The sequence below is a fragment of the Platichthys flesus genome, chromosome 6 (assembly GCF_949316205.1).
Source record: "Platichthys flesus chromosome 6, fPlaFle2.1, whole genome shotgun sequence".
Classification (NCBI taxonomy): Eukaryota; Metazoa; Chordata; class Actinopteri; order Pleuronectiformes; family Pleuronectidae; genus Platichthys; species Platichthys flesus.
Window position 1 is genome coordinate 2,138,912 of NC_084950.1, and position 15,041 is coordinate 2,153,952.

The 15,041-nt window shown below is 46.8% G+C and overlaps 1 protein-coding gene across 1 annotated transcript; it reads left to right on the top strand.

Moving 5' to 3' along the window:
• The first annotated feature begins 1,959 nt into the window (after positions 1–1,959).
• Positions 1,960–14,948, top strand: LOC133955632 (BTB/POZ domain-containing protein 10-like). Its single transcript, XM_062390564.1, has 8 exons — positions 1,960–2,278; positions 6,911–7,161; positions 7,507–7,816; positions 8,811–8,913; positions 10,385–10,505; positions 12,943–13,140; positions 13,337–13,447; positions 13,750–14,948. The coding sequence occupies exons 1-8, from the start codon at positions 2,142–2,144 to the stop codon at positions 14,199–14,201; spliced, it is 1,683 nt and encodes a 560-aa protein (XP_062246548.1). The 5' UTR covers positions 1,960–2,141; the 3' UTR covers positions 14,202–14,948.
• The last annotated feature ends 93 nt before the right edge of the window (positions 14,949–15,041 follow it).

The following is a 15,041-nucleotide window of genomic DNA, read 5'->3' on the forward strand; positions in this document are numbered from 1 at the left end:
CTCGCTTGTCGGAGTATCTCAGCGTCCGGGAGAAGAGCCGTCCTCTCGGGGATGCAACACAAAGAGGTACCGTTGTTAAAAGCTGTGATTTATTGAGCTAACGAAGCTAGTGTTAGCCCACCCCCTGTGCTCTGAGCCGCTAGCTCGGCGGCTACATGCTAACCTAGCAGGTCAACGCAAAAGAGTGTAAAACTCCTTTGATCCGCTGTGAAGTCCAGGAAGGACAACGAGTCCGGAGACATCTGGACAGACTCGGGGTTTAGACATGATGAGACAGAATCAGGACGGATTCCTCTTCCAGGTTTCATGTAGCTTAGCTAATGGAAACCAAGGGAAATGGTACATGTAGCATTCTGTTAGCTTGTTGCATGTCACTCTGTCAAAGGCTTGTGTTTGTATATTTGTATTTAATAAGTCTTTGATCAGTGGTAGAAATATATGTATCTCATATTTATCCCAAGGAGTCTCTGGGGGACACTTGTCATGTGAGTTGTCTTCTTGATAATTCATTCACATGATGATATCACAAATATCGAGTCATGTCATTAGTCTCAGTAATACTTGGACATGGGGCTGGATGATAAGGCCAACAATTATAGATAGGTTTACTTTTATGATAAAGATTTAATGACAGAAGTCTACTGTTAACCAGATGGTGTGTGTGAGTGAGAGACAGCTGGAGGACATTCTGAGGATGTAGGACGGCTCTGGATGTGCTTGTTTTCACCATAGATTTAAAATAGACGCCTACCTCTGACTGGATGTTGTTACATTGGTCACATGCATACAAATGTCATCCCATAGAGAGACATTTATGACTCCACCTTAGCATTGACCCAGTTCTAGACACTAGGTGGTGTCATGAGCCAGGGTTTAACCCACAGATGTAGATATGGTCCTGTGCCAGACCATACAAGAACATCACACACTGCAGAATGCTGAAAGATGCTGGGGACACGCCCCCAGGTCTGAACAGCCTGTGGTGGGCCGGCCTTGGAAGAGGGTGTCGTGTGATTAAAAGGCCGAAACACATGATGACCCTAGCACCCCCTGGTGGTCACTAACATCCGCTCACATCAACTGGCCGCAGCAGTAATTAGTGTGTTACAACATGCAAGGGATATCTTCCACCCTGTGCGATGTTCTGTAAGGTGACTGTGTTTAGTTTAAAAAAGGAAAAGAGGTAATGAGGTCTGGTCTACTGAGCGGACACATGGCTTTCCTGGTTCTACCATACAAGCCAGTAGCCAGTCAGATTCACCATTAGCCTCAGCGGACCCTCAAGTTCAGCCTGTATGTTGATTACATGGCCAAAACACAAAGGTGCACAAGGGAAGTTAATTCCCTATAACATCCGCTATTAGTTGATAAATTAAATAGAGCAGAAGACCTTCAAACGTATAAGGGACATTCAACACTGTGTCCTATATTCTAAAAGGGTAATAAATGTGATATTAAAGGTTCAGTGTGTAGAATGTAGTGACATCTAGTGGTGAAGTTGTATAGTGCAGCTGAACAGCCCTCATCTCACCCTCCCATTCCAAACATGATAGAGAACCTGTTGCAGCTTCAGTTGTTATAAAAACTCAGACCATGGATCTGTTTACTGTCTCTTCCACTACATTGCATGGAAGCTTTAATGCACATATAAATATTGTTATATTTCTCTTAATTTTATGGGATGTTGGCTTTATTGTACATATTTATCATTTTAGTGTAAGGCAAAGAAATAAACGGTTTAAACTTTGTCCACTTTGGGAAACTTGGCGGAAATGATGAGAAAACATATATTATATTATATTCAATAGCTCCCTTTAACCCAAATCTTACACCCTGAACCTTTTAAAACCAGCAATTGATGTGTCCCATTAAAAAGCAGTTACGTTAACGACCCAGCATCCCTATACGTGGAGACTGGGATGCTGGGAAAAACGAGGAGACGTGAACGCAGCATCGCTCGGCTTCAGTCGAGCACGCGGCCATTCACAGATTCTCTGAATGAGCCGGTGCGCGTCTCCGCTGCGCACGCTCCCCGCTCTGCCTGGATCCATACCGGTCCTCTTTTTAATCCGGATTAACCGAAGCGGAGCGGGAGGAGAAGCCGAGTCGGTGCGAGACGATGCTGAGGAGGTGTCAAAGTGATGAGCGAGGATGCTGAAGCTGCTGAAGCCGCCGGAGAGCCCGCTTTGTTCGGAGGAGCTCCGGGCTTCTGCGCCGCGGTCATCCCGCAGCTCATCCCCTGCTGCTTTGTCTTCAGCCGGCCCCGCGGAACCGAGCGGTAGGTGCCCGTCCTCCTCCTCCTCCTCCTCCTCCCCCTCCTCCTGCACCTCCGCTGCAGCCCGGAGCCGCATCCAGCCCCGTCATTGTTGTGCTGATTTGCTGTGATTACAGGGTTTCACAGAGAGTGGCCCGCAGAGAGAATCCCACACCGTCATCCGGCTCAGCTTCCCTCTGCTGCAGCCGAGCAGGGGAATCAGATCCTCCATGAAACATCTCCTTCATATCTCCTGATTCTTTATCCTCATTCCGGGTTTGCAGGGTTCCTCTGGAGTGAGGAGGCTGTTAAAGGGACATTTCTCTGTTTTTGTAGCCTTTTTGTTTTTTTATGCAGACTGCAGTTTACTGCCTGTGCCCGTCAGCACGTCTGTGTCAGCAGCCCCTGAATAATAGATGGGACCCTCACCCCTCGGGGCGCTCACCTCCTGCTTTAATAGACCTCCTGCTCGGGCGCGCTGCATCTCCTGTCAGAGTTCTCGCGTCTTGTGTGTTCGTGTTAAACCTTGATGCAGCAGCCGAGCATCACCGGCTCCTCCAACAAAGGGAGAGCGGTACATGTGGAGGCTGCTGCCCCCCCCCCCCCCCCCCGCTTCTGGCCGGGCCGTGTGAAATCTTGGCGGCCGTAGATCTGCACTGCCACGCGAAAGAGGAGAGGAGCTGCTGTGATGTTGTGAGTGAGATGTTGCCTCCTCAGTTCCTTTGTTCCCCCGGCTGATCCGGACTCTGGCTCTCTGCCTGTTTGGCTGCAAGAGCAGCTTTTTGTTTTTCTATCGTCCCAGTTCTGCAAAACATTGAATCCCATCGGAGATAAAACATTTATGCCGTGTCAGGCACTCGTGTTATTACATAAATCACCAAATATCAGTCACTTCGTTGTCTCTATTACAAAAGGGAAACCTAGTTGTCAAAGAGCAGGAGCTTGTGTAACCTTGAGGTGAGTGAACAACACACCTGACGAGTGTTTGTCTTTTGATAATGATCCTTAATGCTGGAGCGGTAAACAAGAGGCAGGATGTCCTCTCTCCACGTGGTTCACCTGAGCACACAGAGGCAGGCGGCTGCTGTGGTGACCCTCGTCTTGTGTTCAAGGACATCTCCAGACTGCACACACACGGGGGGGGGGGGGGGGGGGGGCTAGACAGGTTGGAAACACAAGAAGAAAGTGAGGAGGTCTCGGTTTAGTCTTTGATTTCTGACATCAAATGAATAGAGTTTGAAATTCAAAAGTGAATTTGCACCTAATGCACTGGTTATTTAAACATCTTTTAATGTTTGTAAATGTAGGATATGGTTGTGTTAATGTTTTGTGTAGACGGTTGTTTCGTTCTCCATCAAAATTGCATCAATCTGTGACCTTGACTGGGTGCAGTGGGTGTCGGTGGGGATTCCAGGTGCTGATCAGTCATCACACTGTGTTGTTGATGGTTCAGTTCACTGGTCTGTTCTGTCTGACCAAAACAAACCTGTTCACCGGACATGAAGCACGATAACAAGTATCTAGTGATTCGGCTCAGGTCTAATTTATTAATATGCTTCCAAATCACATCAGACTTTATTTCAAGGCCCTTCACATCAGCTGTTTTCACTCATGAACCTGGGAAGATGTCTGGATTCCCACGTGGTTTTGTTTACAGCTCATCCTCATCGGCTCTTATCCCCGAACGCTCTGGAATTTCATCTTCTTTTCAAACTGGAGTCTTTGTGAGACATTTCTTCTGTTCTGTGTTAGAAGCTTCTTCAACACGTCCACTCGCCTGCTGTGTGAGTTTTCATGAAGTGTTCCTGCTGTATTCTCACTTTGATAAGAGGCCAGGCAGGAAAAGTACTGGAGCAGCTGACTCGGATGTTTGTGTTCTCACATGCAGCCGCTCTAGGTAGTTTCAGGAACATGTCAGAATACAGCAGATTATAGTTGTTATAATGACAATATCGCTACTTAAAGATGATATGAATGAAAACAGCATCAATGACAGCAGCACCGGTTAAAGACGATAATAATAATGATGATCCATTCATTAATGGAGAGTGCACTCTTCACTTGATGAGTTTTCTTTTTTATTGTAACGTTAAAACACCGACGTATAAAATCTGCTCCAGCAAAGTAGGTCAGAGCTTTATGTGTTAGTGGTTTATTCATGTGTATCCACTCCTATGTTACTCTGCTCCTTTTATACGTCATTGATTCAATTTCTATAAAACGATAGAAATAAGTCGGTCGGCCGGCTCGTCAGTTTCCATCTCTGATGCAGCAGACGACCATCATCATCATGTTTCATTGCAGCTCCTCTCTGGAGAGAGAGCAAGACGCTCTTCATTACCGAGACCAGGACGCGTCCGTGCCTCAACGCTATTGATCAGATACACAACTGCACCGGCGCTGGGAAACTCACACTTTTAACTACACAACTGCAGGAATTTAAATGGCTTTTTTACTGAATAATAATGTGCTGTAATTATTATGAATATTTTTTAATTATATCAGCAGCAAAATCTTTCTTTGAGTGATTAGTTGATTTATCGGCTTTCAGGAGATAAATCTGTTGTTTATTTTGAGTTGACCAAATTATTTACTGAGGATCAGGAGGATTATGAAAAATCTACCAAACAGATTTCCAGGAAATGTGTTGGAAGGAACATGAGTCGAGAAAGAAACTCTTCAACGTTGTTGTGGAACCAGAACCTCGAGATGGGATGTCTTTTTTTTATATGTTCACCAGTTTGATTATATTTTGAGAATCGATTATATTTTGGATCTGATGGATCCAGGGGCAGATCCAGGAATTTTCCCTTTCTTTAACAAAGCCAGATATTTGAGAGATTGATGAATAAAGTCGTGTTTATTCAGGGGATTCATATCACTGAGTGTTTTCAGTGTAGAGCAGCCTGATTGAATTTAAAAGGACACTTTGACCTCTGCGACGGTTTGCTCTCTCCCGAGTGACATTTCCATTAGTTCTGTAAATGACTGTCAGGAGATCAATTCGTTATGTTCCAGTAAATTTTATATCCTCGGGTTCTAGAGTGTTGATCAGACACGACGTGAAATCAGATGACATTGAAGTTGAGACAGATATTCACAGAAAAATAGCCTCCGGATGAATCAACAATGAAAGTAATTGTTTAAGCTGCTCTAAGCTCCACAAACATAAAACTCTGTGTGTATAGATTTATATGTTTTTCATGAGCTCCTTTTAGAATGTAGCCTGATGGTTTCTGGAAAATCCACAGCCAGCGATGGAGCGTGTTGATGATCACGCATACACGCAGAAGATGTGGAAAAAGATTCCAGAGTTTTTGTTGATCTATCCAGAGCAGAATTTATACCTCACATCCTGCCTCCTGCTGCTCTACAGGCTCCGCCCCTCGCCTGAATAATTCCAGACATGTTCCGAATCTCCTTCTTCATTCTTCCTCTTGAAAGACAAACATCCGCAGAGTGTCCAGACCCAGTTTGTCTGGACACTTCCCGAACCCCGTGTCTGAAAACAGCCTAAGTGTTATTATCCGCTGTGAGGTGGAGGGCAGATGTTATAACCGCTCTCTCAGGGCAGCTTGTCTCTGGGAGAAGAAGTGAATTACAGAGGCGCCTCTGAGGGAAGATTGAAGGGTTGTTATCTATCAGTCGGAAACATCTCTCAATGTGGAGCAAGTAAACAGTTGAGGCCGTTTCTGTTGTCTTTTACGTAAGTGAGTTCCGCTCGCTCTGACTGGTTCACTTGGATGCACTCACTAATGGATACTTGGAGGTGGTGTGTGTCGGTCTGTGTGTGTGTGTGTGTGTGTGCAGCTGCGAGCTGACTTGTGGTTTGTTGTCAGCCCTGTTTCTGCAGCACTCAGCTCTCGTAGGGGTTCACACGAGTTGACTGCAGACTTTTGAAGGGCTCTCTGGTCGCTCGGCAGCTCGGCAGCTCGGCACGCACCAAACGAACCCTCTGCCCTCCGAGCAGTTTCTGCACCAGCGCCTGTGTGAGTGAGTCCGGAGAGACTCGAGTCCGTGCACCAGCAAATCAGCCTCAGTGATTGTTCCAGGAAATCACACACGAGTGGTTTCGGATCTGTGTGTGACGAGCAGCGTGATCCTGGTCGGACTCGACGTTCTGTCCAAACGACTCTGGAGTTGTTCTGCAACTTTTGAAATGATTGTCTCGTCCACGTGAAGCTGAAGTTTCTTCAGGTCAGAGGAAGTCGAGGTCGTGCTGCTCTCTCCTCTGCTTCACCCGGACTACTACTGCTCTGCTTGTCTGGGATATGAACAGAGAGCGATGGATTTATCAGTTGTCTGATAATATCGAGTCTTTCACAGACATTTTGGTTTCGGAGTTCATGTTTGCAGATATTAAACCTTTTTATTTTACAGAAAAAAACAATTCAGAACAGATGTACATGTGTTTAGTTTACATTTATGTTAACTTTCTTTATTCAAGGCCTATATATTTAGTTTTATTTTAGGTTTTCTTTTTTTTTATTAGTTATTTGTGATGAAACTGGAACATATCAAGCCACATTTACATTTCTTTGTCAGATAATGACATCCTAGTAATCATTTCAAAATGTATTTATCAGCTGATATAGCGGTATCGAAATAGAAGTGACTCTTATTCACTGTGTGTGTTTGTGTTCTTTTCTCCCCCAGTGACCAGCAGCGTGGTTCGTCAGTGTTGGACTGGAACCAGCAGCAGCGGCGGGAGGTTTGCACCATGAGTCTCTACGGGTCCGGCTCCAGTGGGGGTGCTGCCGGCGGAGCCAGAGAACGAGGAGGAGTGGAACACTACCGGGAACAACGCCGACGCTCCAGCGACCGCTCACGTGACTCGTCCCACGAGAGAGGAGAGGGTCAGCTGACGCCCTGCATCAGGAACGTGACCTCGCCCACACGGCAGCACGGTGAGCGGCCACACGGTTTTATTGTTCTTCTGTTACTGTCTCCATCTCTTAAAGGTAGATGATGCAGGACCTTCTTAAAATACACAAAGTTTCTGCTCAGCTCAGATTTGTGTGTCCGGAGATAACGATGGTTGCTCTGGATTTCAGACAAATCTGATCTGATTGGTCGTGAGGGCTGGACTATAAAAACATGGCGGCCAGGTTATTTAGTCACTGGCTCCATCTCTTTCTCCCAGTACAACCAGCAACTCACATATCCTCTGCATAGTACACATACACATACTACATAGTACACATGGAAGTTTCCTGTATTGACCTTCACGCCATCTCCTCCTCTCCCCTCAGACCGAGAACGCGGTGACGGAGGCTCCTCCTCCAGATCCTCCAGTCCCCGCCCCCCCAGGGTCTCTCTTCCCTATTCCCACATGGGAGGAGCTCTAATCGGGGGACAGATACCTCGGCCTATGGGCCTCCCCGGAGTCGACCTCCACTCCAAGTCCCTGGGCGACATGATCTACGTGTATGACCTCAGCAGCAAGGAGGGGCCACGTGGGGGCCTGAGGCTCGGAGAACGAGTGACGCTCATTGTGGACAACACACGATTCGTGGTGGATCCGGCCATCTTCACAGCTCAGCCCAACACCATGCTGGGCAGGTGAGAAACAGCACGTTTTATAGTAAAACAGGAAAAACCATCAGAGCCGTGTTTCTACAGCACACGTTGTCCCGGTCGGACGCCTTCACGACAACAGGAACATCTCTGGAACATTCAGGCAAACTGTTGTGCACATGCTAATTAGTTGTGTTTTTAAAAATATTTCTTTCGCCCTTGAATACAAACATGTAGAAACTTCAGGACGTCACAGCTAAGACAAACCGTAAAGAAAATACATCATTACAGCTGGAAAAATAAATAATATAATAAACCTAATAAAATACAACTTGAACATAACAATAGAAATATATTAATACTCATCAAGAAGATGGATAATGAGTTGAATTAATCTCTTTAATCACAGTAGACCGGAGCATTTCTTTATGCCTTGAAAAGACTCAACGTTAAAATCAATTCTAAAAGATTCAAAAGATGAGATTTTCCTAATTAAAATAATAAGTTTGTTGTAGGATGAACTGATTTTTGCTTCTAATAATAAAATGAAACCAGCTTTGAGTTGGTTATTTTTTACAGTCTCAAAAGAATTCACATTTTATTTTGACGACGTCCTGATATTTAGAGGAGGAGCCTGTGTAGAGCAGCAGGAAGTCGAACCGCCTCTGGAAAGTGTTTGTTTACGTCTTCTATGAGTTCCAATCCTCTTTCATCCTGAGATATTTGTATTTTTCTAGACATAAATATGTGTTTACCTCCTTTTATCTACTCAGGCTGATTCTCTTTCAGTGGTTTTATTCCCATTCATCAGTGTCTATGAGTTCCAATCCTCTTTCATCCTGAGATATTAGTATTTTTCTAGACATAAATATGTGTTTACCTCCTTTTATCTACTCGGGCTGATTCTCTTTCAGTGGTTTTATTCCCATTCATCAGTGTCTGGTTCCTTTAATGGTTCGAAGCTGGAACACGGAACAAACCCACGATCTGCTCGTCACAGTCAGAAATCGACCAATCACCTGTCTCTGTTCCTTCTCAGGATGTTCGGTTCTGGGCGGGAAAACAATTTCACACGGCCCAATGAGAAGGGAGAGTTTGAGGTGGCCGACGGCATCAGCTCCACCGTGTTCAGAGCAATCCTGGTGAGCGAGCGAGTGTGTGTCACTTCCTGTGAGTCACTTCCTGTGCATCACTGTGCTTCTATCCTCCTTCACCTCCTTCAGTCCACCCTGTCTCTGGAACCTCTCTGAGTTCAAAACCCTCTCAAACACAAACTGAAATAGTTTCTTCACTTTCTCTCCTTACATCCAGCTGCCTCCACTTCTCTTCCTCCTCTTCCTTTCTTCTCTTCCTCCTCCCCTCTCTCCATCGCTCTGACCGGTGAAATCAGATCAGTTTGTCTATCGACGTCTTCCTGCTGTTTGAAATCAGAAAGTTTATATTGAGTTGTAGATTTAAAATGTTGGCAGAAGGTTTTAGCAAATTCTAAAATTGCATCAATAACCTATATTCTCTTATTCTCTAAGTGTTCTTTGTTATATTAGCACCTGATTGTTTTTTAACATGATTATCCAGAAGCTGCTGACGGATGTTCCACGACTCAGGGAGGAGCTCGTTAGGTTTTGGTTCTGATCAGAATCCGATCCAGGAGGTTTTTCACTTTCTTTTACAGTGAGACATTTTAATGAGACATTTTTTCATCTTTTCCGTTGATTTCTTAGAGAATAATTCATGAATCTCGATAATAGACAGAGAACAGATGGATTCCTGAAATCCATCTGTCTCTCCTCTTTGTGAGGACCTTTCCAACTAGAAGAACAGTCTCCTCTGGAAACCACATTTAAATCCACAAGATCTGGATTTTTATTTACACCCACTCATAAATATCAGTCCCTTTTAAATATGTCAAATTATTCCTGGATCCTCACCAAAATTGTATGCGTTCTTCTGGGATCAGTACTCCATCCTTCCTCTGAGTTTCATGTGGATCCGTCCAGTAGCTTCTGTGTAATCCTGCAAACCATCAGCTGGAAGCACAACCTTCTCTGTGGAGGTGGATCTCTGATGACCTCAGGATCGAGGCTGATGATGTAACGGACGTTTGCATGAGAGCGTTTGTTCTCTGGGAATAAACAAAGCCCCCCCCCCGAGAGCAGGAAGTGAGTGAGTGAGCTTCTCCTCCTCCTCCTCCCACTGCTCCATCACAGTGTGTGTGGTGCTTGAGTCATGTGACACAGGCTGCACAGAGCGAACGAGCGAGCGAGCGAGCATGGAGAAGTGGAGCAGGGAGGGATCTCTCTCTCTCTCTCTCTTCCTCTCTTTCCTGTGACGTTGCTGTCAACACTACTCTGTCCTCCTCATCCCTCCCTCTCTCTCTCCCTATCTCCCTCCTTCTCTCTCTCTCTCTCCCCCCCTCCCTTTCTCTCTCTCTCTGCCGCCTGTGTGAGCGTTTCAGCATCAATAATGGCGTCTTGTTTTCTCTCCCATGCCTGTGTGTTCATGTGAACAACCCGCCACTCGGCCCACTTGTTCATTTGCTCTCTCTCTCTCTCTCTCTCTCTCTCTGTGTGTGTGTGTGCTCTCTCTCTCTGCTGCTGCTGCTGAAAATGGCAGGATTACTACAAGTCGGGGATAATCCGCTGTCCTGATGGAGTTTCCATTCCCGAGCTGCGGGAGGCATGTGACTACCTCTGCATTTCCTTCAGCTACAGCACCATCAAGTGCCGAGACCTCAGTGAGTATGAAGCCGCTCGCTCGCCCGGCCTGGGAACCGAGCTCAGGCACTTAGTTATGTGAGGGACCCACATGGTGGGGGGGACGGACGTTTGACCGTTTGCACTTCAGCTCGTCTTCCTTTAGGAACCGTGAGGGGAGAGGATGATGTTGAAGTGTCTGAGCCGAGCAGCTCGCTCAGCGTTTGTGTGAGAGCTGAGTTTGTTTGTGTTCATGCTGTTGGGGGGGTGTTTGTGTGTGTGTGCGTACTCGTTTTAATTAGCTCTTTGGGACCTTTTCCATCACAAACACTGCTCTTGTCAGGACCTCATGGGGACCTCCTTTCTGAGCTCCTGGTTGGGGTCAGGTGTGAGAGGTGCATTGTGGGTAGGTTAGGGTTAGGGTTAGGGTTATGGTCAGGCCTGATAAGGATAGCTGTGCAAACCTGTGTGTGTTTGTGTTGTTATTGTGCTTCTGTGCGTGGGAAGAAGAGCTTCAGCTCACAGACTGCTGCTGCTGCTGGAGGTGTGTGTTTGTGTGTGTGTGTGTGTGTGTGTGTGTGTGTGTGTGTGTGTGTGTGTGTGTGTGTGTGTGTGTGTGTGTGTGTGTGTGTGTGTGTGTGTGTGTGTGTGTGTGTGTGTGTGTGTGTGTGTGTGTGTGTGTGTGTGTGTGTGTGTGTGTGTGTGTGTGTGTGTGTGTCACGATTAGCAGTGAAATGTTGAGCTTGTTTCTCAGACTCTTGTGTTTCCCTCTCACACGTCAGAACGTAGATTTCTCTCTTTAGCTTCTGCTTCTTTGTTTCTAATTAAAAACTGAATTAAATTCACATTAACTCTTGAAACTTGATTTGTCTTTTTAATGTTTGAATGTTTGTTGAAGCCGCTCTGCAGATGTAATATTGAGGTCATGAGTGGTGCAGTGCTGCTTGTTCATCGTCTGCAGCAGAACGTAGAATTTAAGAGTCCTGTCAACCAGACATGACCTCGTTTCCCAGTTACCTGTAGACTGGTTGAACCAGTGTTTACTGGAGAGTCTCCCTCAAACCTCAGCCTGTGAACAAACACGTAAACATGTAAACAGTTGTAAAGAGAGAAGCTGCAGCTCCGACTCCCAACGTCTCGTCCTGAAACAACAATCAATACAAATAATAAAACCAGTACATTTTATTGACTGGTCATTTCAACCCAGGAGGTGGAAGAAGATCCTGGTTCTCCACCGGGTTTTAATCATCTGAACTTTGGGCCTTAAGAAGTCTACTATGTTCAAATCTTACACACTTTGTTTTAAATACATTGAAGTCAGTTGTTTTGTGTTAATGTTCATGAAACACTACTTGTGTCACTTTCTGAGGTAAATCTTATTATTATCAGATGTTTAGTTGAACATTATTAGAGATTGGTCGATCTGTCCGTTGCCTGATGAAATGGGATTTGAGCCTGACACAGACGGTTCTATGGAACTGACAACTTTGAAAAGATTTGTTTTAAATATGAAAACACATTTTAAGTTTTTTTAAAGTGTAAAATATCATGACCCAATTCCATTTCTTTGTCATAAGCATGTAATATTTATATTAACAGGTTTATTGTATCAGAAAGGTTTTACTCTCTAACATCTGTATCTGTGTTTCAGTCTAAATTCTCTTCTCACCTTCTCTCCTCTCCTTGTCTCCTCCCCTTCTCTACTCACCTTGTCTCCTCTCCTTGTCTCCTCCCCTTCTCTCCTCCCCTTGTCTCCTCCCCTTCTCTACTCACCTTGTCTCCTCTCCTTCTCTTCTCACCTTGTCTCCTCCCCTTGTCTCCTCCCCTTCTCTCCTCTCCTTGTCTCCTCACCTTCTCTCCTCCCCTTGTCTCCTCCCCTTCTCTTCTCACCTTGTCTCCTCTCCTTGCCTCCTCTCCTTCTCCCCTCCCCTTGTCTCCTCCCCATGTCTCCTCACCATGTCTCCTCTCTTTGTCTCCTCTCCTTCTCTCCTTCCTTTCTCTCCTCCCCTTGTCTCCTCTCCTTCTCTCCTCCCCTTGTCTCCTCACCTCCTCTCCTCCCCTTGTCTCCTCACCTTCTCTCCTCCCCTTGTCTCCTCTCCTTCTCTCCTCCCCTTGTCTCCTCACCTCCTCTCCTCCCCTTGTCTCCTCACCTTCTCTCCTCACCTTGTCTCCTCTCCTTCTCTCCTCCCCTTGTCTCCTCACCTCCTCTCCTCCCCTTGTCTCCTCTCCTTCTCTCCTCCCCTTGTCTCCTCACCTTCTCTCCTCACCTTGTCTCCTCTCCTTCTCTCCTCCCCTTGTCTCTCTCCCCTTCTCTCCTCTCCTTCTCTCCTCACCTTGTCTCCTCTCCTTCTCTCCTCCCCTTGTCTCCTCCCCTTCTCTCCTCCCCTTGTCTCCTCTCCTTCTCTCCTCCCCTTGTCTCCTCCCCTTGTCTCCTCCCCTTGTCTCCTCACCTCCTCTCCTCCTGGTTCTCCTCCTCAGGCGCCCTGATGCACGAGCTGTCTAACGACGGGGCGCGGCATCAGTTCGAGTGCTACCTGGAGGAGATGGTGCTGCCGCTGATGGTGGCGAGCGCTCAGAGCGGAGAGAGGGAGTGTCACGTGGTGGTGCTGACGGACGACGACGTGGTGGACTGGGACGAGGAGTACCCCCCCCAGATGGGGGAGGAGTACTCGCAGAGTAAGTCACACTGATGCTGAGTCACAGGAAATTCAGGCTGTTAGAGACGATTCAGAGGAAGAACATCTGGAAGAACTTTATGATCATTTATTAAAGATCTGTTACCTGTGGACTAATGTTTTATTAATCCTAGAAAACCATCATTTACTTTACAAACTGCTGTTTATTGTTTGAACGTCTCTCTCTCTCTCCTCAGTCATCTACAGCACAAAGCTCTATCGCTTCTTCAAATACATCGAGAACAGAGACGTCGCCAAATCGGTGCTGAAAGACCGAGGACTGAAGAAGATCCGTCTGGGCATCGAAGGTGGAGACACAAACTTTATTCAATTCAGAATTCAGAGAATATTTTATCTTCGTTCTGGTGAAAACCTTCTTTTAAGAAAAGTTCTAAACAATCAAGTTAATTATTATTATTATTATAAATGTTAAGAACGTATTCTCACTGCGACAGAGAGAAAACCAGATTTCATTCAGTTTCAGCAGAGCCCCGCTAGCTGTTACCACTGGTTTCCAGTCTTTATGCTAAGCTAAGCTAATGATTAACCCGTTACTGGCCAGTAGGAGAATGAGCTGATGTTTCCTGACTCGTCGGTTTGTCTCCTCCAGGATATCCGACCTACAAGGAGAAGGTGAAGCGGCGTCCCGGAGGTCGTCCAGAGGTCATCTACAACTACGTCCAGCGTCCCTTCATCCGCATGTCCTGGGAGAAGGAGGAGGGGAAGAGCCGCCACGTGGACTTCCAGTGCGTCAAGTCCAAGTCCACCACCAACCTGGCCGCTGCCGCCGCGGACATTCCCCAGGACCAGCTGGTGGAGCTGCCCCCCCCGGGGCCGCAGGTGGACGAGCTGGACACGCTGCCGCCGCCGGCCGCCAACGACCCCCACAACGCCCCCCCCCAGCCAGCGCAGGCCCTGGAGGGCCCGAACCAGCAGAACCAGGACAGTCCGAGCCCGGCAGCGCTCAGCCTGGCCCACGGGAACCAGCAGCACGGCAGCAGCTACACTCAGGCCCGGTACCACTACGAGCCCGACCCCGACTCCCCGTCGCCCTCTGCATGACGAGGCTGCTCCCCCCCCGACCCTCCGCTCCCCGGTTCACTCGGTCTCCAACTTAGTGAAACTAGTGTTTCACCTGGTTTCACTAAGTTTAGATTCATGGCGACAGAAACAGGAAACACAGCACACGCCTGGAGACACGTCTGGAGACACGTCTGGAGACACGTCTGGAGACGAGCGTCTTCGTCTCTCGGCTCCGAGCTGAACCTCTTGTTGTTTTCAGCGCGAACACAAACGTCCCTGCTCCACCTCCTCACGTTTACACTCTCTCCTCCCCCCCTCCGAGTGGAAACACCACTTTGCCTTCTGTCGCAGCCTTGTCTCACGCACAGCGTCCGAATGAACGAGGACGGATAGAAGCACATCAGCAGCCGCCTCGCGTCATTCAGTTCGATTCCTCTGAGCGGAGGAGTCTCTTTCTGTTCACATGTTCAAAGACAGAGTACTGTATTTCATTTCAGTGGACTGTGTGTGTGTGTGTGTGTGTGTGTGTGTGTGTGTGTGTGTGTAACGGTTTCTTTATAAAGAGTTTTTTATGGATGCAGATTTTTCTGACGTTTAACTCCATCTGTTGTTTACAACTGAATTTGGTTGATACTTTTTCCACTTATTTAATTTTGTTATGAATTTTGTTCCACTCGTGTTTGAGTGGCTGCTCTGTAAACTCTGCACAGGTTCATCAGCGCTGCTGTGAGCTCACAGGATGTCAGAAAACACAACGTTTTTCTAATAAAGAGAATTCACAACAACTCTGATCTGATCACTTCCTTGTTTTACAGTTTGTCTCTTTTAGTTTGAAGGTTTTCACATGGAAACTAAAGGACGAGCTTCCTGTTTGAGGAA